Raw genomic sequence first — 25,319 nt, forward strand, 5'->3', positions numbered from 1 at the left:
TCTGACTTATGTCAGAATTTCATGTTTAATTAAAAAAAATCCAGAAACCAGGAAGTTCTGAAATTACTGCTTGACCTTGCTGCAAACTTGCTATGTGACCTCCAACAACACCTTTTACTTCTTAATGGAGCAGTTTTCCCAAAAGAGAAAGGAAAAAAAAGAAGAAAAAGATAAGCATGACAATTGTTCTCTAATTTACAGGCAGTTTACAAGATTATAAATATAATCTGAGCCTTTATATAGAAGACACTGTCCAAATCTGAAAGACACAATTTGGGACAATTTTCTGATTCTTAATTTAAAATACCTACTTGATTCAAGTTGCTTCAGCTTTACATTCCTGTGCAAAATCTAAGATGAAAGTTAATTAACTGTCATTTTAATGTTACTCATAAATATCAAACTAGAATTCGCTGTGGATTAGAGAAGGGTAAAGGAATTTCTTTTATTATAAAAGGAATTGTAAAAACAGATTACAGCCCTAAGCCACTGGTCAGAGACCCCAAACACTGTGCAGTTCATGTCCACATAATACCATGCAAAATGAAGTCTGAGGGCCTTTTTCTTTTGCTGTATTGAGGAAGTGGCTTTGACATTCCACAACAGACATTCAGAAGTCTAACTGCCCAACTCGGAAAAGTGAAACCAGACATAAGGTTTTATGATAGTAATGAATCTGGAATAAACACTTCATACTATTAAAATCTGGTGGTGTGTCTAAAATCCTAAGAGCTTGTGTCCTCTTCCAAATGAGAGAAGACTGAAGATAGATCAACTTTTTCGGTGATAGAGTCTTTAAGTACTCTCCTAGGACAGTAGGAAACAGTTGAATTGCATCCATCAATATAAAACACATCTTCTCCCACATGCGCAATACCAGGAAAAGTAGTATAGAAAACAAAACAAAATTGTCTCAGGAACAAGCCTGAAGCATTTGTTTACAGAGCAGCTCATCAAGATGCTAGAAATTCAGATATTACAATGTACCCGTGGGCTTTCTGAAAGGGTCCTTCGTGCCACCATCAGTAGGAGCTGCTGCTGAAGTGCACTTGCTGCTTGATCCCCAGAAGATGGCTCTTGGCTCTCTGAAGTGGTAGTACTAGAGGAGCTGAACTGTATTTCACTGTGCACAGAGGAGAGAAAGGAAAGTGACTGTTTTAAGCAGCAATATTTTCCTAGTATTTCTGAAACATTACAGGAGAAAGCCTGTAATTACACTACTGGTTGGCTCACAGGGCATGGGAACCTTCCACGTCCATATCTAAAATCTGGCACAGGCCCACAAAGCAATTAACACCCAAATTCAGATACACTTGGTTTACTACATCCATCACAGAAAAGGAGATACTTCTGTATCAGAATTTTTCTCATCCTGAGATGAACACCTACAATGAATCTCACTTCAGAAGTGCCTTTTTCTGTCCACTGACAATAATTCAGGTTTAGAGCTGCATATCTACAGAGCAAAACTGCAGGACTGCTACTGCAGAGATCCTGGAACAGCTTTCCAACAAGCTCACTTAGGTACCAAACTAGTCTAGTTTCACCTGCACCAAATTCAATGAGTACTAATTTACCCTACTGAGAATACAGGTTACAAGAACTTCCTTCTGGCCTAGCAAGACAATACATGAGCTAATTCACATAAGGCTAGCTCAGATATTTTTCATAATGAGCATGAACTCACTCTCTTTATTGTTTTTATCTTGTGTTTACTGCTTTATGGTGTAGGTAAAGCACTTAAACACTTTATTTGAGGAAATCTGCACTTACAGCAGCAGTGCCTGTTGGGCTGCAGAAATGGCGTGTTACCATAACATGACTGACTGGGTTTCAACAAGAACTGTATTGAAATGAAAAAATTATTACTTCAGGAAAAGATCTATTTTGAATATTTCTTTTTAATACCCTTCCAAATGGGGTTTATACATCAGGTGCTCTGCTCCAAGCTCATTACCCCCCTGACTCCGGATACCTGCCTTCAGCTCTTAGTCGTTTTCTATCTACATGAGATGAAAGCACCTCAGTGCTCATGCAAGGTAGAGAATACCTGTTGTTCCTATTTTCCATAAAGACAAGCAGGAAAAAAATAGAACAATCTGCACACAGTAAGCCTGGAAGTCTGTGGCAGTGCAAAGATTAAAACTCTTGTCTTGCATACCCTATGCCTGCCCCAAAGGCACCTTATTAATTTTAGTTAACTCATCCTTCTTTGCCTTTAGTCGGCAATTCCCAAAGCCTGTCACGTAACCCTTGCTGAGGCTTTAAAATTGTGGCTGTTCTGCACATAACTGGCTGTTAACTTAAGCTGCAGTGGTTGGCATTGTTCTGGGATAAAGTTCAATGTCTGGACAACTCAGAAGCAGGGCTGAAGTGTCACACCAATAGCTTGAAATGCACACGCTCTCTCCTTCTTCCTTCCAGGATTTGCTAGCTCTGCCTGGACCAACAGGAATACCATCAGCCTCGAGATGTCATCAGAGGAGCAATCCTGCCTCTGGTTTCTGAGCCAGGTAGTTTATGTTTTCAAAGCCTTGATTACTATCAGGCCTGGATTCCAGACCTGATATTCACCATCTGCCACTCCAGCAAAGCTATCAGCTGAGTAGAAATGAGAGCACCTGATCCTAATGGCTTCCTCTGCTCTCCCCATTCCCCCTGCTACAGACAGCAGCATGATCTGCTCCACAGAGTCAGGACATCTGTTATGTTCCCTTTGGACAGTATCAGGAAATCAGGACGTGGTCCAACACAACACACTTGATGTCCTAGCCACAAAGAATCCCTCTGTAAGAACCATCTCCTTTGTCAGCAGTCATTAACAAAACAGTACAGAAGGGTTGGGCAGTAATCCAAGATCCTGGATGACAACCAGAAGATGTAGGCAGGAAGAAAGTAGAGGAAGCCTAGAGGCACGCCTCCCGGGAGTAAGATTCCCACAGACATGGACTACAAAATATGTCTTTTGCATATTTTGAAACGTCCTCCTCAAGGGCAACCTCGTCCAGTTTGAAGGAAGGCAATGGATTTGTTTGTTTGTTTCCTATGATGAGCTACCCTGTTCCTTGTCATTGTGGGTGCAACCCTGGGACTCCCTGTCCACAGCAGGAAAAAGGCAAGTGTAGCCCATGTTACACAGGAACGCTAAGCTGGGAATTGCCACTCAAAAGGCGACCCAACAAAACAGCAGGGGAATAGAACAGTGGTTGCTCATGCCTTCCTAAATAAAGAGTTAATTTTCTCCAAATTTCTGCATTTTATCTGTATTTCTACAAAAGCCAAAAATATTTCTAGATTGGCCCACATAATTTATCCCACATTCATCAAAAACAGAAATAGCAAAAAGACAGAGTAGAGTACCAAGGGAGTCTTATCAGTTCCCAGAAATCAAAAATCTTTTACTCACAAGACTTCTTCTCAGAATAAACTTAAAAGATCAAACCATCTCCCATCAGATTTGAAGATAATCAAAAAGCCAAGAGTGCCTATAGTCTGTTTTCTGTTTACAGAAAAAATTCATAGCTCCACCTATCAGCAACTGGCAGAAGAGTCCACAAGCAGCTAGAACACTGACTGTGGGGAAGAGTTGGAAACTTCATAAGCCTGAAAAGACAATTAGGGCAGAGAAGTTGGGAAGGCAGAGCTAGTAAAACAACTATTACAAAATCAGAATCTGTCATCTGGCCTTCATCAGTCTCTCATCTCTCTGTATCTTCTTACTCTCTCCTCATCATCCATTTCCTTCAGCTCCTGTTTGCTGTTTTTTTCTCCTTATCCCTATTTTCCACACAACCTCCTCCTGACATTCACTTGCTATCTCCTGATGCCAAATCGCTTGCACAGCTACTTAGAAACTGTAAATTGATGACATTGCTATCACAGTGGCAGCAAATACTAGTAAGAAATGCAAGGTGGTGTTTGTGTTTTTGTAAGCCTATAAACTAGATTCTATAAATTTATTACCATATATAAATAGGAGCAAACACTCTCTAATCATAAAATCGGAGCTGATCGCAGTATAACATGGAATCTTGCTAAATAGAAAATCTCTTCATTTGCAGAATCAAATTAATGTTATCAAGATCTGTGACAGTAAACTGCACTGCTAATGTAAGCAAAGGTATAATTGAACTAAATTTTGAATAATAAATTATTAACTAAAAATAACTAAACATACAACCTATGCAGATCAAATTCAAAAGCTACATAGCACCCTCTACCGATAAGTGAATATAAAAACAGGAATTTTTTTCTGGCTCATAATTCCATTTTGTAAGAACACTGAGTAAACATAAGCTAGTGAAGCAATCATTTAACACAGAGAATGGTTTAGTATAACCACATAGGACTGGAAAAAAAAATCTTCCTTCTCCCTCTCTGATTAGAATCACAGAATACACTGAGTTGGAAGGGATCCATCAGGATCATTGAGTCCAACTCCTGGCCCTGTGCAGGACATCCAAGAATCAGTCTGTGATAGTTGCCTTATACGACAGATAATTTGGCCTGAGCCATTCAAATATAACCCAGCCTAAGTCATCCCCTTTGTTAGGATTAGCTAGCCTTGAGTATGAATACCTCTCAAGGTAAGCTCATTATACAGGCACACCTCAAAGAATTCCCTGTTAATAAAGCTTTTTTGCAGGTCTTGGCTAAATTTCATTTTAACCTGCATATAGGAGAAAGGACAGGGAACCATGTCACCAGTGTCACAACAGTCACAGTAACAAAGCACCTTCCTCTTGCTCCTTGTGTACTTAAAACCAGAAAGATCCCACTAGACTGCTTAATACAGCTGTCTGGGTCACTACAAATTTTACCAGTGTGTAATAAATATCCACAGCAATAAAAAATAATGTAGCTGAAAGCTGTTTGTAGTACTCCCTAAAACACTGCCTTTAAGTGGTGGTAAGCAGCTATGGCTGTGAAGTCTGAAGAAGAGCCAGAGGGCAGCTCAGAGTTGGGAATCTCTGGTCCTGCACATTCAACAAGCAGTCACTTCTGTAGTATTGATCTGAGGTGCATCCAAAGTGCTTGCCAAACTGAGACCTGAGCGATCTGGCTGTACAAGAACCAGCTAGTACTGAAAACACAGTAGGAACTCCTAACACCCACACTTTTGTGCCCTTTCAAAACACTCAGTTTGCAGCTCAAACGTAACTGTCCGGACTGACATCAAGAGTATTGGATCAACATCAGCCCACAGCTTACCAGTGGCACCTCTGTTACTCAGTGTCATTCCTGGTGTCTTCTTACCATCACCTCAGCAGCTTTGCTCCTTGTCACCTAAAAAAGTCTCCCTGCCATCTCGCATCCCAATCTCTTTCAAACTTCATCACACAGGCTTATCACTACATCTCTACTTATTGCTTGCTAGGTCTCTACTAGAAAGCTGCCAGCACTAATCTGACCAGAGTATTGCACAATTCAGGACTGACACTAAAGCCATTAGTTGTGGATGTTGCTTCTTTTAAGCAGTACATGACTTACAGTTCCCAAATGTACTACTGAATAAGAAGACAAACTCAAAAGCAATTTAAAGCATACAAGAAGATTGAAATATGCCAGCGATAGCCACAGTAAGACTGGATAATTATGTGACAAATCCAATCATACCAAACATAGAAAAAACATGAAGAGGAGGCACTGTTCACTTTTTTGGTAAGATATTAATAGTTTCATAAAGAATACAATTAATTCAGGATGTGTAGGTTAACTTTCCTCAGTGGTTACATCTGAGGAGAGCTCAAGCTAAGGACAAAATCTCTCTTAAATCTTGTTCGTACTTTGCTATTTCTACAAACATGTACCCCTACCAATAAAAAGACAGGCTATCCAAGTTTACAGAACGGGAAATCTGGATGTAGCGAGGTACTGACATAATAGACAGAAAGGATATCAAGATCACTGTTAAAGTTTTGCAATAGACTACAAAATGAGCAGTGGTACATATTGAGTCAGCTACTGAAGATGGACAGAAAGGCCTTACAAAGCATGTTCCCAGTGGCATTGTGGTCAATATGAAGGCAGGCGTTAAGAATGGGGTCCTCTTGGTACAATCTTACTTCCCAATATTCAGGTATTTTTATTCTGCTAATAAGCATGTAAATTGGTAATATGCAAGCCTATTACATTTCAAAGCTAAGAAAAATGTACTAAAATCTTTAAAAACAAACAACATGTGTTATCTAATAAACTAAAGGATGCATTTTGAGAAGACGCAGCTTTACTGGAATAAATGCATTAACAGCACCCAGGGTTCCATTATCTCCGGAGTATTTAAAAACATCCCTTTTAGCTCTCCTTATGAAAGGGCGGGGGGAGGGAAGAGAGGCCAATCCCAAAAGCTGAAGGACTCCATAAACTCCTAGTCCTGAGCAGGATTTTGCTGCCATCATGCGGCAGCATAGCCCTCTCACATCTCCGAGTCTTAATGTGCCAAAAACACTGGCTTCCCTGCCCTGTGTTCAGCGAAAGAAGGGCTAAAAACCCGTACACAAATACAGGAAAGGATTTTAATCGGCCAAGCCTAATACAAGGGTTTCCTCCTGTTCCTTGCAAGCCAGGAGGAAAATGCTACTGAGTTTGTAAAGAGTTCTTTTAAGAAAAATCCATGGCTCCATTATGATCCAAACATTACCATTTTCAGTGCACACACCACGTTCATTTATGAGTTCAAGCAGCACTGTGCCCAGGGGAGTGGCTCATCTGAAATCACTGAATCCCAAAAGAGACCATATAACATTTTTGCATCCATGCAACATGCTTGGCTGCAGAACTGCAAAACCTGACAGGCAGCATTAAGAAATCTTTAAGATTCAGCTGCCTATTACTAGAGCAGTGAGAGATTTTGTTATTTGGGTCACCTTGGTGAGAAACACAAAGATGTTTTAGTGATACACTATTTTGTAATTCTAAAACAACACTTTGAAACACCAACAAAAAAAAGAAATCTACTCTTAAGTTTACTCTCTCCTATGAGGAATAAACCTCAAAGGTTCAGGGGATTTTCCAGCAGCGAACATACTAAAGTATTAATGGATTTATAAAAGAGACATACAGTACCACTAAGGCATTCAGATAGACTTTCGTATAGTATAATGCACTCAAGTAGCTTATTCAGGGACGTGAATGTAAATCAAATAAGTTAACTCATTGATTTGACAGAATTCTCTCTTTTGCCCAGGGCCAGAAACATGGGCACTCAGCAGGAGTACTGACAGGTAGTTTAAGTTATTTTTTTAATACTTGTTAGTCACTATTTTGCTGCAACTACTTTTTTAAACCATTAGTCCTTCTGATGCTGAAAATAAAAATATTCTCAAAACAAACAAAAAACGTATGCCATTTTTTTAAATGGAAGTCTTTATGTGTACTGCAAAAGATTTTAGATTCCAACTATAACATAGTTATTTGGAAGCTTGGTTTTAGTGTCAGAACCTCATCTAAAAAAAAAGAAAGTAAAGACTATAAAGGATCAATTGCTCAGATAGAACAAGCAAAGTCCAATATGAATGCATGATTGTACTGGTATGGTTGAACCATGTGTGGTAATGAAAGATACATAAATATAATTTTATTCTACATAAAATTATATTATTTTAATAACATTACACTTAAATTCAAAGATACATGACCAAGAAAGCAGATAAGGCTCAAACTGGAATTTTTTTTTAAAGGTATATGGATTATATATATATATACAGTTGATTTCAAGTGAAAGCCCAAGTTTCACTTATGCAGCAAGGAAATCTGCACCTAAGATAAAGGTGCTTTTTAGTAAGAGCTGGGCAATCATTCTTTGTTTGTGTTGGTTTTGGTTGGGGTAGAGTTAATTTTCTTTATAGTAGCTGGTATGGGACTATGGTTTGGATTTGTGCTGAAAACTGTGTTGATAACCCTAGGATGTTTTAGCTATTGCTGAGCATGGTTTACACAGAATTAATGCCTTTTCTGCTTCTCACAGCACCCATCAGCAAGGAGGATGGGGGTACACAAGGAGTTGGGAAGCAACTCAGCCAGGACAGCTGATCCCAATTGACTACAGGGACAGTCCACACCATATGGCACTCCGCATATAAATCAAGATGAAGAAGAAGAAAGGTGGGGATGTTTGGAGTGATGGTGTTTCTCTTCCCAAGTCACCATGACACATGATGGAGCCTGGCTTTCCTGGAGGTGGCTGAATACCTGCCAGCCCAGAGAAAGTGGTGAATGTATTCCTCGATTTTCTTTGCTTGGGTGTGTAGCTTTTCCTTTATCCATAAACTAGTGGGTTGAGATAAAGAGAGTTTTTCTCACTTCTGACTTTTACCCCCCATCCCATCGGGGGGAGTAAGCAAGTGGCTGTATGGTGCATAGTTGCCAGCTGGGGTTAAACCATGACACTGCTCCCATTCTCAAATACTTCGGATGCAGGCCGCATCCATTTCTGTGGCCTATTTTACATATTTATTTTTAACTCCAGCTTTTACTACACATATGCAGCCTAGTAGCCTCCTGATGAAAATTATGGTTATTGCTGGCATGTTGTCAGACACATGAAGTGATAAACTGCAGCAAGAAGTCCAGCACTTACACCTACATATGCATTTGAATCAATCAAATGCTTTTGCATCACAAAGGTAAAAACTAGGATTGTTCTGAAGAGACATCAACTCTCCCTCTTAAAAATCAATACATGTGTATCCTGCACAGAATTGGGAGTTTCAATACGGTTTTCTTCTCAGGAATTTAACACAGGAGCTGTGCCAGGGGAAGTTTAGGTTAGATATTAGGAAGAAATTTTTTACAGAGAGAGTAATCAGACATTGGAGTGGGCTGCAGAGCTTAAGATCATGCCCTCTTGTCCTACTGCTGGTTGCCTGGGAGTTAACAACTTTATACCTAACAGCATTGGGGTTTGATATCACATGTTGCATTCACTGTTTCTCCAAGCATTATTTCTTTCATTACAGAGAACACAATTTTACACATGGAAAAAATTCACATACATTTGTGATAAGAGCAAAACTACATAAAAATTACCAAAATAGTAACATTTGTTACATTAGTGCCCCCAAGTTTATCGTAAACTTATTTTTTCTGTCTTTCACAATATAAGTGAAGGGAAACAGATACGGACGATACATTCAGGCAGTATATATTATTCTATAACTTGACACCTGAGAAAAGAAACTGCAACAGACTACATTATTCAGAGTTTTCCATAGATGTGAAACCAAGAAGGACAACCTTCCAATGCATCAAGTTCATATATTCAAATAATTTAGAAAGATAGAGCAGGTTTTATACACGTGCTGAGGACTGTTACAGTACTGAGCAGCAACAAGCATTGACATGCTTTTCTTCAATATTTATGTACACACACGCTGGAGGTGCTCAACAGGAGCCCCAGAATGCAAAGAAAGCACATTTAGAAAAGTAGTTAAACATTAAAAAACTTATTAGCTTTGTACAGCAAGTATGCACAAAATATGATTGCTGTTAAATTTATATGCTGGCATGGATATGTACTTTATGGCTCTTTTAGCCTCTGTACTGGGGACAGATCATGCAACTCATGCAAAAATCATTAATTATACTACTATAATACATACTGTAATTTTAGGGGTTTATGCTTTCACTGATATTTATGAACCAAGATAACATGATAGCTCACATATATCTTCTTGACTGCTTATCAAAATTAACTGCTATTTAATTGCAAGACATTCAAGGTAAAGAAATTAAAAGATCTGCTTTTTGTCACAGAGTGACAGAAAAGGTATGGCAGACTGACACCTCCTTATTCGTAAGACACTCACTAACACCACCTTGTTTCTCCTGAGCCCAGAAGATAACTGTATACCTATAATAATGCTTTAACTTATACATCCTTTCAGCTCACTTTTTTAAGGGTGTGTTCTTATTAATGCTCATGGGTTTTACTTAACATCACCAATCTTATATGAAGAACTTGAAATTCTAACTGTTCTGTATAGGTAAGATGAAAATTTAGAGGCCATTTGGTGAGAAGTGAAACTAACCATGACAAAAGGCACTTCGGGCTTATACCCAGCACATGCTTTACACAAATGGGAACTCTCTTACCATTATGTGCCTTCCCAGAAGCCAAGCACATACTCAAAACACATAGCATAGAAACATAAGGATTCACTGTAAGAGAGACCAAGGCTGGTAAAGAACTTAATGTAATGGGGCAGGAGAATGGCTTTCAGATGCAAAAGCCATTTCCAATTTCTCACTCCAAAACAAATTCAAATGGTCTTTCTGCACTAATTTCCAGTGTAATCCATGAGCTGAGAATACAGTTTACACTTTGTCTTGTCAAAGCCTGTCACAAAACAATTTATGGCTAGAGGTGACCTTGGCAGGGTAATGGGAGCATCAAATTAAGAGTCAATTAGCTCAGTGGGGAACCCGTTCCCCAGGGACTGCTGGCAAGAGGTGTTGCTGGCAAGAGAACAGCCAAAAATGGGGTCAGAGTAATCGCATGGACAATAATTGGGGAATTGATTAGCTACCTGCCAATGTTTAAATAACTCACCAAACTCAGTGATAAGAATCTCTCACCAAAGTGGGGGTTAAGATGGAAAAGGAATTATCTATTTTTGTTGATCATTACAACATAAAAGCCTCCTTGAAATTTATCTTGGCCAAGTGTTTAAATATTTTAAAAGCTGCACTGCTAGATCAGCGAGGACAACTACTGTAGTTGCAAAAGACAACAATAAAACTAAATAAAGACAAAAAATAGAAGCTGGTAGAATATATATTAACATTGATAAACTAGAGAATAGTCCAGTGATAATCTCACAACACTGTAGAGGCAAAAAGAGGTGATGGACCACTGATATTTGACAAGAAAAAGTGTAATTCCCTTTAACAGTATTGCCTGCCATATTAAGGAGTCTCTGAAGGAAAAAATCACAGACTCCTTTAAACTTGGACATCTGCTTCCTCTGGTACATTGTAATCCCTTGTTGTTCACCCATTGCTTCACAAGCAAAGGAAAAGCAGGAAGCATGCCAAAGCACAAAACAAAAATAAAACCATAACATATCCTCACTTCCGTGACAGAGTGGCATTGTTAAGATTTTGCATTATTTGTGAGAAATTATCAGAAGCCATGCTAAGATGATAAAATGTTTACAGATCATAGAAATACTAGTTTAATTTCAAATCCTAATAAGCTGATGTGAAATGCCATACAGGTTAAGACTTTATTAAAGGAGCAGACAATAATAGGACTCAACAGACAGAAACAGCAAGTTATAATTTGAATTTAAGACCATTAAACATTAGTTAGTCTGCCTCAAGGCTTTCTTTAATGGCTTCTTTCGAGTTATATTTAAATACTTTCTTCAGTTTTGCATAACTTAGTTAAAAGGTAGTTACCTATGGCCATTTCATTAGGCAATTATCTCACTCTCGATAAACCAGCCAGAGTTCATACCCTCTTCATTCAAAATTCCTTCCCCTTTCACAACTGCAGTGTTACCCAGAAAGGTCACAGCTCCCAGCACACCAGTGACTGGCTTGCTGACTCTCCCAACACCACCCCTAAAGCAAGAGGCCTCTGTCTGGGCCAACTGTCCTCATAAAGAAACACATCAGGGCACAGTCCACTCAAATCCACATGTTACTCCACTGGCTCAACTCAGTTTGACATTTTCCCTTTAGGAGCAAGTTAATCTTAAAAGTATAAAGCAAGTATGACTGGTGAAAAGTGTTTTAACAGCTCATATACCTATACTGCAAACCTATGTATTGTTCTCTACGCTTATTCTAAATTCTGAAATCTGGGCTTCCCAAGATCAAAACTCTACTCCTACTATTCAAGGAGAACGCCACTTCTTATGTCCAACCGTTAATTTTCTCCTGCATCCTTTGACCTCATAAAATCTAATTTGGATGGCTCATTAATGAATTCAGACACCAGCCCTCAAGCTGCACTGTCTCAATTGCTCATGAAGAAGTACTGTCAAAATCATTGTCTTCTCCTTAGTTAACTTTCTGACGGGCTGTGAGACAAGCCAAGTTCATCTCTGAGGTGGTTACCCTGTCTCATTCTAGCATCCTTTTTCATAACAGCAACATCTCCTGTTGGTATGGGTTACTCTCATAATGAACACTTCTACTAGAGGTAGGCCCACCCACAAGGGAATAATTTCTGCCAAGGACTCTCCACAGTCAGACACACAGAAGAGACTAAGTGAAGAAAGTACCCCTTGTGCTTTGTTTTATTCTATTTGCCTTTTTCTTCAGTAATAAAAAGATCATCAGTTAATAATAGTGATCATGTATTTTACCTTTAAGCATGGATAAGAAAGTAACCTGACATAAGTGATGTGCAAGCCTGCAGGTGAGGACAGGGGAAAAGGGGAAGGAAAGATGCCTCATTCCTGAACTATTCCTAAAGCACATTTCCCCCTCTGTTTTCTATATGCTGTGTTCCATACTGTCTAAATACAAAATTACTTGATAGTGAACACCTTAAGAAACAACAAAATCCACTTCCTTCCCATCATGCCCTCCATTCTATGTGCAGATGGTAGAAATTTCCCATTGAACAGAGCTCTCACCAGTCTCTCTAAACATATTACAAACTGCCCTTGCAAAAACCAACTTAACCATACTTAATGCTTCCCTGCTCCCTTTCCTTATTTTTCACATTAACTTCTGCTTTGCACTTTCATTCATGCTGCTCTGCTCTTGGAAAAGCTCTTCTGTTCTTTCTTCCCATTCACTCCCATAAAGAAACAGTCCTGGGAACTCACTTGTCTTTACCAATCTATTCTACTCCCCAGGCTAAACTGTCACTGTACCCTGAGATTTCCAGCAAAGGTGGTGATCTTTAGAAATTGCAAGCACATAAATGCCTGCAACATATATCTGAACTTGCTTTTGTTAACAAGATTTAGTAGACCCCTTAAAAATAATTCACATCCCTAGAAGTCTGCAAACCACAAACTAAAAAATAGCACTTAGCACAGGAAGACAGAGATGTCAATAAGCATCTATCAAAGGCAGGTTCAGCATGACTTCTTATATGAGAAGAAAGATTGTCCTTCCTTTGATTAAAAACAAATTAAGTGATAAAAGTCAGGGGACAGAAAACTATTTCTGAATTTAGGACAGATTCAAGTTCATAGTTATAAGAAGGGGGAGGAGGAGAGTGTTCTGTGCAAGGTGAAACAAAGACAGTTACAAGAGTTAAATAGTACCAAAGCAAAATGTTTCATTTTTCAGATAAACACTAAACTCTACCAAGTCAGTGTTTTTTTATTTTGCTAAAGACAGACCAAAGATTTCTACTGTAGATGAACTCAAATTATTTTATTTTACTCATTGCCTACTGACAAATAACAGCATTATTCTCATGTCTCTCGTAATAGCACTCTACCTGAAATGCTAACACAATTTTTAACATGGTCCCAAGTTTTTCAAGTCTCCACTGAAAGCCAAACACTTGAAGAACAATATTTGCTATTAACAAAGACCATTTTCACTCCCTTGCTCAACTTGTCCAAATGCTGTAAAACAGTATGAAAACCAAAATTATTTCATAAAAATACTTATGAATATTTAAAATTCTTTTTACAGATATGCAAACAACAGATCACGTAGAAGAGCATGGAAACCACAGTAATGAACACAGTATTTGTATGTATCACTCCAAAAAGACCTTTGAAAAATGGATACCTTATTAGAGTGCGAAACTATCATTAGGGATTTAATGCAAGGTGAAAGGCTCTGCTGCTAGAATTGACATGAAGCAGTGTCAGTGACTGATACTGACACAGCACTAAAAATCTTCAAATGACCCAAGAGGTATGGGAAGCAAACAAGACAAGGTTTAGAGAACAGCTGGTAACAATCCCACTTACTTTGTTTTATTTACAATCTTATTTATAATCTCTACACTTGACTTTGTCTATTCCCAGAAAGTAATGAAAGCACAGTGGATAGTTCTGGTTTTCATTTTCACTTTCTCTTTTCAATATTCTTATAAATCTGTCACTGTTTTTAGCAGAAAACAAAAACCAAAAATTCACGCTTTGACTTTTCTAGAAGTAGTTAGCACATATATTCTCCAATACCCCCCCTTCATGTGCATCTTTCACAGCTACAGTTTCATAGTTTCTAATAATGAAAACTCTTAACACTTCTAAAAATAAGGGCTTACTTACTGAGCATTTGACATACAATCACAATGTGATAGCTGATGTCTAAAATTTCCTTCCTTCTGACAGCCAGCTTTTAAATAGCAGGATCTAATTTCCCCTTTAGAAAATACAGAGGGAAAAAAATCAGTTCAGTGACATGATCATTTGCTTTATACACAAAATTTATAAAAAATACATTTTAGGACAGGCATACATATGAAGATATAGTTCTCAGTCTGTGTACTAGGCTTATTTTAGACTTCAGAAAGCAAAGTAACATTTGAACAACTAAAAACCTGAGACAAATCAAAAAACCACATAAGTTACAGTGAATATTTAAAAGGTAAATTAAACACAGAGCCCATTGATCAATGTAAGTTCACTGTAAAATGTGAAATAATCAGATTTTTCTCTTTCCATTCACAAAGGTGAGGTCAGAAGGTACACAGCAGCAAAACATTCTGCTACAAGTGTAGCTGCTGCTACTCCCTGCTCACACGTGCAGCACAAAGCAAAGGGTCGCTGCTCACTGATCTGGAGGCCATGCCACCTGCCTGACTGGCAGCTGCTGCCCTTAGCCCCACAGCAAGCCAGTGGCTGCAGCCAAGGCCAGGAGAAAACCAAAATATCTCTGGGGTCATGAACTCAGCTACCATGAGCACTCATTCCATGCTGGTTTTGAAGGCAGCTTCAAAGGAAATAGGGCTTGTGGGACAGCTGCCTTTCAGAGGTATGAGCCAGTACCTCACAGGAGTACAAGAGGCTCAGACAAACCACCACCAAGTGTACTATAGCTTCAGACTCTAGGAATAGCTTCAGAGCAGTAGCATTCCCAGTAAAGACATGGGGCAAGACTAGGTCACTCATTAATTCACTTGGAAAGGGTAGCAGACCATAACTCCAAATGAGAGCAACCATTACAATTATCAAAGATCAGTCTGAGTCAGCTGAATAAAAAAAACAGGAAAAAGGATGAATGTTTTGCCCCATCAGGCCAGTGCAAAACTCTTAGTCAGGTAGAAAACACCAGGAGTTCTTCTGAAGAGACAGAAGTAGTCTTCTGGCCTAGCCAGCATCTTTTGAGGATGATGTTTAGAAGGCAAACTTCAAGCAGTTGTGTAAGGCTCAGGTCTATGATGGTCATCGGTGGATTTTGAAAACTCTATTTATTGCTGATCTGACTTTAAATTACTAAATCCTTTTCTTTCCCCCACACAGAAAAACATGCAATAGATAACAGACAAGAGAAATATCCTTCCATGGCATTTAAATTTTCTTTAGAAATTTCCTCATGCATTGTAATTATCCTAGCTACATAAACTCACCATTTTCATCTATGAACACGTGCATTGCATCCACGGAGAGCTCATCTTGCACAGATGCCTCAGGTCCACTTATTACTTGCAAGACAGAACTGTCTTGCTGAGAAGTTACCCGGTAGATTATCTGCCTTTGCCTGCTGCCCTGGTAACTTGACACAAAAATGTTTCAAAACTACTATGAGGAACTTTTTTCTTGTTCTCAATAAAACAAAAAGAAAGAGAGGTTAATTAAAAGTTTATGTCATTTCTACTCAGTGAAACAAAACATCTTACATCATATCTTTGAAGTACAAAATTGTAAAGTAAACTGGCCTTACAGTGCTGCAAATTTGGCAGACTCTGGTAGCACCGGACTAGTACTAGCATGATCTTGGCTTTGCACATCTGATCTTTCCTGTTTAGGAAGTTGCTCACAGTGCTTTTCTGTTCCCACCATTTCTTCTTTTGTCTCCGTCATCTGGCTATCTGGAAAACAGGGCAGTGAAGTGGAGCCACTCTCCGCAGACGACTTTCAAGAGTTTCGTTCATCAACTTCTGAACAAGAGCATCTAAAAAAGAAAATCTAAAACACTGCCATACTTACTAGTTTTATGGAAAGCATTACAGTTACTTAAAACAATACAACCACAGAAATCTGGATGAGGAGGTACTCTGATTCGAGGAGTCTGTGTGAATTGGGTTGTTTCAAGAACACACTATGAAGCAGAGAACAAAAGAGAATTTCTGTTTTGCTTCTCCTATTGTTTCAGAGGGAACCAACCTGTTCCTAACCTAGAATGGTAAGAGGCTGCTTCCCTGGGGGCCATAATTTGTTCCCAAGCTGTGTATACTGGCAGTGGAAAAGTCGAAGCACTGGCCCATTCCCTTCTTACAAAAGGCAAAGCAGCACCTCCAAAGGAAATAGAGCTATTGAACAGGAAAGCAGGTAGCTGCCTAATCCCTCTTCCCCACTGGCCACACACCTGATGCAGGGCAAACTGTCAAAACAATTTTACAGTAGATTTTCCTATGCTAGGAAAATACAGAACTATAGATTTTAAAATACACATGAGGTATTTTTCTGATTTCTACTACTCTGAAAACCAATTACAGCAATGTTCCCTCTCTACCCACACATGTCATTTACATGTATACATGTACTACTTTCAAGCAGTACTCTCTTTTAGTTAGTAATGTTCATGGTAAACAGTGAAACATTTTGCAACTGTGTTTTGTGTATAAACTAAAAAAATTATCTGTTAGGATTTTAAAGGGTAATTAAGTGATTTCATCAGCACCATGTGCAGTTGTGCAATTAAATGTTTTAAATGGAAAGAAGTTCTTTCCTGGTGCTTGTTGGAGATGTTTCATTAAATCCTGTAGCCTTTTGCACTAAGCAAGGTGTATTGAAACATACTTATTCAGACTTCTTGCAAGACCTGCTGTTTAAACACCTTAGGAATTTAATCAAGAAAAAAAACCACAGAAATTTCCCTACATGGAAAATTCCATTTGGTAAACCATACTTCTCACTACTTTCTAAATCATATTTCTTACAATTACCATTCACAGAATCACAGAATCAACTAGGTTGGAAAAGACCTCCGAGATCATTGAGTCCGACCTATGACCGAACACCACCTTGTCAATTAGACCATGGCACTCAGTGCCACATCCAGTATTTCCTTAAACATCTCCAGGAACGGTGACCCCACCACCTCCCTTAGCAGCCCATTCCAATACCCAATCACTCTTTCTGTGAAGAACTTCTTCCTAATGTCTAACCTAAACTTCCTCTGGCACAGCTTCAGACTGTGTCCTTTTGTCCTACTGTTTGTTGCCCGGGAAAAGAGACCGACGATCATTTGGCTACAACCTCCTTTCCCGTCTCCTCTGAGCCTCCTCCTCTCCAGGCTAAACAACCCCAGTTACCTCAGCTGCTCCTCACAGGACTTGTGCTCCAGACTCTTCACCAGCTCCACTGCCCTTCTCTGAACACGCTCCAGCACCTCAATGTCCTTCCTGAATTCAGGGGCCCAGAACTGGACACAGCACTCACGGCAAGGCCTCACTAGTGCCAGGTACAGGGGAAGAACCACTTCCCTAGTCCTGCTGGCCACACTATTCCTGATACAGGCCAGGATGTCATTGGCCTTCTAGGCCACCGGGGCACACTGCTGGCTCATGTTCAGCTTCCTGTCAATCCAAACCCCCAGGTCCCTTTCTGCCTGGCTACTCTCCAGCCACTCTGTGCCCAGCCCGTAGGACTGCATGGGGTTGTCGTGGCCAAACTGCACGACCTGGCACTTGATCTTGTTGAACCTCATTCTCTTGAATTCGGCCCATCTGTCACAGTCCCTCTGCAGAGCCTTCTTACCGTCCAGCAGACTGACATTCCCCCCCAATTTGGTGTCATCTGCAAATTTACTAATGGTAGATTTGATCCCCTCATCCAGATCATCAAAAAATATATTAAACAGGATTGGGCCCAACACTGATCCCTGAGGGACACTACTAGTGACTGGCCAAACCTAACTTGCAAGAGTCACTAGTTAAGAAATGGTGGCGTCATAGCTAAGATGGTCTAAGGATAAAACAGATTCAAGGCTTGTAGAGAGATGTAATCCTTTTATTAGGTCAACTGATAAAATCGGAAAAAGTAAACAAGCTTTTTGACATACAGAGCTTTCAGATCATCTGTCTTGTTTTCCTCCAACTGCATCAGCTGGTGTACTAACACACTACTTCTACAAACAAACTTACCCTCAGGAGTTAAGACATTTGTACACCAGTTTCAATTTGCAGGACACACCCCTCTAATATCCTAAAGCCTCAGACTTACACTTAACAACTTTTTGCTGCAGACACTTCACTGAATTTTTTTTTTTTTTGGGGGGGGGGGGCGGGGTAGAAGGGGGCAGCATCCAGAAGCATAAGAACAACTTTGATTGTAGCACCACATCCTGTCCCAGCAGGCTCAGCCCTTAATGTGAAGCACAAGAAGCATCATCCAGCCTAAAGAGCCTCAGTGGAGCCCCAGACACTCACCAATCCAGGTTCCAGAAACAAGAGGGCAGCAGAGATAAAGACACCATGTAATTCTTGCTTGGAACAGCAGTGTTCCTTCAGCTTCCACAAGGAGGGGGGAAAAAAGGATCTCACTACAACACTGCCAATCTTCCAAGTCTCCTGTCCTCTTTCTGTAGCACATGAAAACCAAGGATCCTGACTCTCTGTGCAATAAATAAAGTGAAATGATTGCAAATCTGATTTAGGGAAATATTTTGTATCTGTTGTGCATGGAGGGAGGCATAATTCAACAGGTCTTCCAGATCTACCTTCATCTATTTAGGAAAAAAAAAGCAGTTAGGGGAACAGACAACAATTTTTTCCTTTCCTAATTAAAGATTTAAATTCCAGTTTAAGCCATTACTGAAGCATCTCCTTAATGATGTAATTATAGCTGCAGGAGGTGATGGAACCACAGACACCTAATCAAAAACACCTTTCTAAAGGCTTGGGCTGTTCAAGCTGTAAGAATAATTGATAGAGATCAGAAACTGTGGTTTTAATAATCTAATTGGTCCCATATTGCCCCAAACTAGCTCTAGGGCTGGAACAATTAAAGAGATTTTTAAAATTTCATTATCTAGTGGTTTTAGAAAATGCCTCTCTCTTTTCCATTCCAAACCACAAGCCTTGCAGACTTCTTTTTCCTGCCGTGGTAAAGAGTCATAATAATAAAAACCTAAACATACCGCTTCTTACAGGCTTTACATGTGAAAACACTACGGTGACAAGTACTTCCAGCACTGGAAAGGTGGGCCATGATGGGTTTGTGACTGGCTTTCATGATTATTAGTCATCTTCTTCCAAGTGACTTAGACCTCCAGTATGTAAATGGAGATAGTGATGTCTAGACTAGGAGTGTCCTGCCAGGGTACGTAATCGGCTCTACGTCACCCAATTCTCCTTGCATGGAAATTGTGCTGGCGAAGCTCAAGTACTAAGAAAAACCTCTTCCAAGAGCAAGAGCGGACTAAAAAGCACAACGTGGCAGTGTACTTGCACTTTCCCTGTGGTCTCCTAACAGACCCATTTACCCTGATCCAGTGCTCAACACATCTACAGTGTACGCGTGGCTGGGCTCACAGAAGTTTCAAGCTCAGACCCAGGCTCTGCAATAACTGCATAATTTGTCTGGAAATGATATGCCACATGACTCAGACATGTGAGGTGTAACTATCAGGACTCCTGGTTAAATCAGTCTTGGGGCAGGGTGATTCAGAAGAGTCCTGCACAAACAGCCAAGTTTCGGTCTGTACACCATTTTCATATTTTGATTGAGCAGAAGACACATCTTTAAGTTATCCTGGTAAAATACTTACCAAGATGAATATTTCTTATATGTTCCATATAGGTATAAGATACTTCCTATAAACATTTTTGTCTGCACTGAAGACTTTTAACAGCACAGCAACATTACTTAAAAACATCCCAGTGCTGACAAATGAGCTCCTTAAATTAAATGCAGTTACACTACCAAAACTTCCTTTGTCATGTAACTTTTTCATTTATCGAACACATTTTAAGCATCCCAAATTATCTTTATAGACAAACCTTTGGTCAACACTGGGAAGAGGCTGAAACCAGTTTTACAGTTGAAATGGAACAGCCTTTGTACGTATGTAAATACAATGAGTCCAGAGGAGGGCCACAAGGATGGTCAGAGGGATGAAATACCTCTCCTACAAGGAAAGGCTGAGGGAGTTGGCTGAGATTTCAGCCTCGAGAAGAGAAGGCTCCAGGGAGACCTAACTACAGCCTTTCAGTGCCTGAAGAGGGACTACAAGAAATCTGAAGAGGGCTTTTTTTACAGGGGTATGTAGTGATAGAACAAGAGGGAATGGCTCTAAACTGGAAGAGGGCAGGTTTAGATTGGCTATTCAGAAGAAATTCCTTACTGTGAGGGTGGTGAGGAACTGGCACAGATGGCCCAGAGAAGTTATGGATGCCTCATTCCTGGAAGCGTTCAAGGCCAGGTTTGATGGGGCTCTGAGCAACCTGATCTAGTGGAAGGTGTTCCTGCCCATGGCAGGGGTTTGGAACTAGGTGATCTTTATTAAGGTCCCTTCCAACCCCAACCATTCTACGATACAGTAATCATGATAACCAACTATCAGTGTACCTTAACTTTAAAGCTGCTTTATTATTAGGTAACTAGAATGAAATTTTATTGTTCTGTAACTTTTCAACAAAACATTTACTATTTTGTGGCCCCTTACCAGTCTTTCAGACCTTCTTCCTCACCTTCCTCACTTGCATGTCCCTATCCCAATCTCCACAACTCACTCCTGTAGATTAAAATGCCGCTGCTGTCATAATTTCAGATGCCATCTGGTTTGAAATCTGGTCAAGCAAAATTAAGCTAATTAAGCCTCTCCCTCTTCTGTTCATTAATTGCTTTGCTGCAAAATCCACTTTATTCCACAACGTTATGCTCCAAAATAGCAAGTTTTACTTTAAAATATATTTTTTTTTCTGTTTGGCCACACAGATAATTGATTTCAAATTGCTCTGTGCTTTTCTTAGTACCAGCATGAAACAAAAGTTCTACAAGTTTTGAACCATCCCATTCGTATATCTGGAGAATGTCTTAAGGACATTCCCAACCTTTTTTTAATCAACTGCTTTAGCAGAAACATCTCTCTTATGTACTTTATTCTCAACCTATAGATTCACCTGTTAGAAAAAACTGACATTAAAGCTGGTCATCCACCAAACAACGAGAGTGCCCAGGGAACATCACACAGTCCAAGAATTGCTATAAAAATTCAACATGGGCACTGAAGAAGCACATCCATTAATCAGGATTACCACATTAATCCTGAAGCAACAGGAAAAACTAGCAGTAGTCATTGTACCTGTAACAGGAAGTGACTTGCTCAAACAATCTCCTAGGTCAGCAGCAGAGCTAGGATTAAATAATCTAATCATTATACCTACCAATTACATCAGAATACAGACCTCTGAAATAACCCCATAGTTTCTTTGCAGATATCAGACTTGTCATCAAACATAGCATTGCCTCTTCAATTTAAAGACTGAAATTTTAAAACTTCAACCCATCAAGCCTTACACATTGAGTATCAGATCTAGAGAACTGAGTTCTACAAACCATGTCCTCCACATCCCAAGAGGGGCATCAAATGCCATATGGTCCCTCTCCAGCATGAGAGTCAGGGATGACACACAGCTGCTCTATCTCAGTTCCTACCCACCTGCCAGCAAACTGCCCTGCTATCACCTCCCATCATGACTGTCACCTGGACTCAATGCACAAAATCCCTCTTCCCCATGACTATATGGCAGGCAATAGCCCTCTTTCTCCCATGCAAGGGGAAAAAAAGGAAAAAAAACAAAAAAGAGGAGTCTAAAAATATCCACAGGAGTATGTTTTACTTTTTTATAGGAGAAGGGTAATTGCTTGGGATCCAGAACAACTCACTCAAAGTTGTGGTTTGTGCTCTGCCCAGAATGACGAGTACCTTTTCTAAAAAGAGCCTGGAAAACATCTAAATTCAGGTCATGCAGTCCTGGTTTAGTGTCTCCTGCACCAGTCCCCACCACTCCCACAGCAGGCTTTGCTCCCTGGATGATAACACTGCCTGTCCTAGATTACAAGCCAGCTGTGCCAGAGGGGACATACAGGAGGCTTTGCCCTCCATAAGTCTAATGCACAACTGCTCTTTCTTAGCTGAAGATACATCAGAGGGACCCAGAACAGCCAACAGACCCAGCTTTCCTCACACTTCTCAAAGATCGAGGAAAATTTACAGTTGCCCTTCTACACACTTTCATTACGTGGGTGGTACAAATTGGGTTCAAAACTGAAAAGACACTGGTCTGAAAGTAATTTTTAGCAACAGTATCAGTGGTACTTTCTCACCGTCTAGAAGAGGTGGAATGGCTATAGAACAGCTCTTGGAGATTTTATGTCCTATATTTTAACACATTAAATCTGGCATCCCAAGCAAAATAAAGCAAGACTTTAATTTTCCTGTACTGCATATTACCAAGCTGTCTACCGGCGAAGGCTTACATGGTCAGGAGAGTAATTTTTCTGTTTCCACAGAACTCAAAAGTTCTGTGAGGGACCACCTATAACAAAGACCCATCCACGACATTCACTCACTTGCAAGACTGTTCTGATGAGCAAATTTCCCCACCTTCTCCAAATTATGCAAAATACAAACTTTCCTATGCACGGTTCTGAGTATACAGCTTTCCAGGAATTTGCCAAGTTTTTCACATTGCCTAATAAACACCTTCGTGGGGTGCATTTCATGCTCATTTGGACCAGACATCTATTTTTAGCTTTTGCCAATTAGACAGTTTGCAAGGCTAAAAGAACAAAAAACTAAAAAAACCCAACTTCCTCCCTCAAAACAACTGGTGCATAGCTTGACTTGCTCTGTATTCACACACACTTTTTTTTTTGAACAACCACTCTAATGTGGGAATAATGTTTATTCAGATCTGTTCCAAGATGCTATTTTGTTAAAGCATATTTGCAATTGCAAAGTTGTAAACAAATTAAAGGCTTTCTTATTCCTAAAATTCAGTCTTGCTGTGGGGAAGCTCTCAGTAATGACAGTAATTTATTTTAGCAAACAGCACGTTCTGACTAGGTAAAAATAACTGCCTTTGAACTACCTCTCCCAAACTCAAGTTCAGATTGAGCCTCTTCTTTCCCACAGCACCAGTCCAAGGTGCATGAGTCACAGACACCATCTCTGCTCCTGCAGGGCACCCCTCTCCCAGTCCCATTCCTGCTCCAGGGTGACTCTTGTGGGGTCCACACTGGAAACAAGCAGGGATGCTTAATTACCCACGTATGCAGCTCAGCTTCACCATCTCACAAAAGCACAGACTTAAGAAAATAGGAATATAGGAAGATTTAGATTAGATGTTAGGAAGAAATTATCTGCTGTGAGGGTGGTGAGGCACTGGAACAGCCTGCCCAGAGAAGCTGTGAATGCCCCATCCCTGAATGTGTCCAAGGCCAGGCTGAACAGGCCTTTGAGCACCCTGGCCTAGCAGAAGGTGTCCCTGACCATGGCAGGGGTTTGGAACTGGATTATCTTTAAGGTCCCTTCCAACCCAAACCATTCTATGATTCTATGAAATTCAGTTCAAATCACTAAGTAAGAGCTTGGTTTAAGGGAAGAGCAGAATCCTACTGTTTCCTCAGGATCTCATATTTCAACAAGAAGAATCTTGTTTCCCAGATCTAAAGCACAATAACTACACATATATTAATAAAGTTTGGGGTTTAGAGTTGGGTTTCTCTGGTCACTATGGAATCTGAGTCTAACTTATTTTGATTGCCCATTGCTTTCTTTTATGCAGCAACCTTGCCTGTTCATATTATCCAAGGATACATGTCTGAAAGCCCTTTGCAGATTAGCTGCATGCTTTCTTTTTTTTATTTAAACTTTCCTCTGAACTTTGATTATCATTTTCTAGCGAAGTCACACCACACAGAAGTAAAATTATTGTGTAAATGCTCCTGTTTTATGATGGAGGAACAGTAAAAAAAAAATGACAATCTACTTGCTACACCCCTCATATTGCTGCATGCTGCAGCATGCTGCATGCACAGACAGGTGACCCTGCAACCCAGGGACACATCAGGGCTCTCTGGGCTCAGCAGGGCTCCGGTTACAAGCAAGGCTTGCTCAGCATATATGGGCAACCATACAGAATAGACTGGAGCCAGCTAGGCAGGCTGATAAACTCAACAGAGCAGGACAGAAACTGCTCTGGAGAATAAACAGTCTGAGAGGGTGTGAGAGATGGCTAAGATAGACCAGAAGAGAGGCATCAGGTCTAGGAGGAGCAAAATTTGACTGGGGCGTGGAGAGGAGGGTGAGTACAGGAAAACTGAATGCAAGCTGTGGGGAGGCAACAGCTTTAGGCAGGTTCAACAGAGTGGAAAAGCCTGAAAAAGCAACAGTGTGGATTGCTAGGAAGAAAACAGGAAAAGATGAGAGAGAACCATTATGAAGAGAAAGGCAAATAAGGAGAATGCACAGGAGGGGAGTGGCTAAACTGAGAAGGGATGAACAGAGAAGGAAAAGCACAGAACTGGAAACATAAAGTGGAAGAAAAATGGACACAACTGAAACATGGAATGCGATAAGGGTCTAATGCACTGGATAGGACCGACAAGAGGGCAGACTTTAGTAAAGGCACAGTGAAAGGTATATGAAATCTAAAGGAAAATGACACACTGAGAAGGTAAGTCTACCTGTGTTTTTTCAACAACATAAAAGTACAGATTTCACATTAGTTTTTAAAAAAAGCTGACAAACTTTTAAGTTAGCTGTGAGTTTTTCATGTAATGGAAGGTTCTTCCAGGAACAAGCCAGGAGAGCACGGAGCAGGTAAAATAGGAATACCAAGCTGTTCTTCTGGGCGCCATTAAGCTTCTTACCTCCCAGGCAAATTAGGTATTGAAATGGCATACTCTTAGGCTGTCTTAAAACAGCTTATTATAGGATCTAATGTAAACCAAACATTTTGGAGAAGGGGAAAATACAGGTTCTCTTATTTCACTTTGGCCCAGATCTTCTAAACTGACCGTGCTGGTCACTTGGCAAATACCCCGAGACTGCATGTGCCTTCACTACACTGTATCTCACATCCTCATTAAATGCCCCTACTAATTTTGCCTAGAGAGCTGCTAGAGACACTACAAGAAATAGTCCTTCCTAACAGAAAGGGGCCACAGAGTTCAGTGATAACAATGAGAATCCTGATTAAAACCAGATATTTCTATACA

The 25,319-nt window shown here is 40.1% G+C and overlaps 1 protein-coding gene across 1 annotated transcript in view; it reads right to left on the reverse strand.

Annotated features, from left to right (window-relative positions):
- The window catches only part of PCNX2 (pecanex 2), a 156,177-nt gene that overhangs the window by 117,114 nt on the left and 13,744 nt on the right, over positions 1-25,319 (reverse strand). Inside the window, exons 6-9 of the mRNA XM_051783458.1 lie at positions 15,811-15,958; positions 15,497-15,642; positions 14,196-14,289; positions 988-1,123 (exon numbers count right to left, since the gene is read on the reverse strand). Of these exons, the coding sequence (XP_051639418.1) occupies positions 988-1,123; positions 14,196-14,289; positions 15,497-15,642; positions 15,811-15,958 (524 nt within the window). The remainder of the gene's footprint in view (positions 1-987; positions 1,124-14,195; positions 14,290-15,496; positions 15,643-15,810; positions 15,959-25,319) is intronic.

Source organism: Manacus candei, unplaced genomic scaffold (assembly GCF_025592945.1).
Source record: "Manacus candei isolate 608988 ecotype Guabito, Panama unplaced genomic scaffold, ASM2559294v1 h1tg000017l, whole genome shotgun sequence".
Lineage (NCBI taxonomy): Eukaryota > Metazoa > Chordata > Aves > Passeriformes > Pipridae > Manacus > Manacus candei.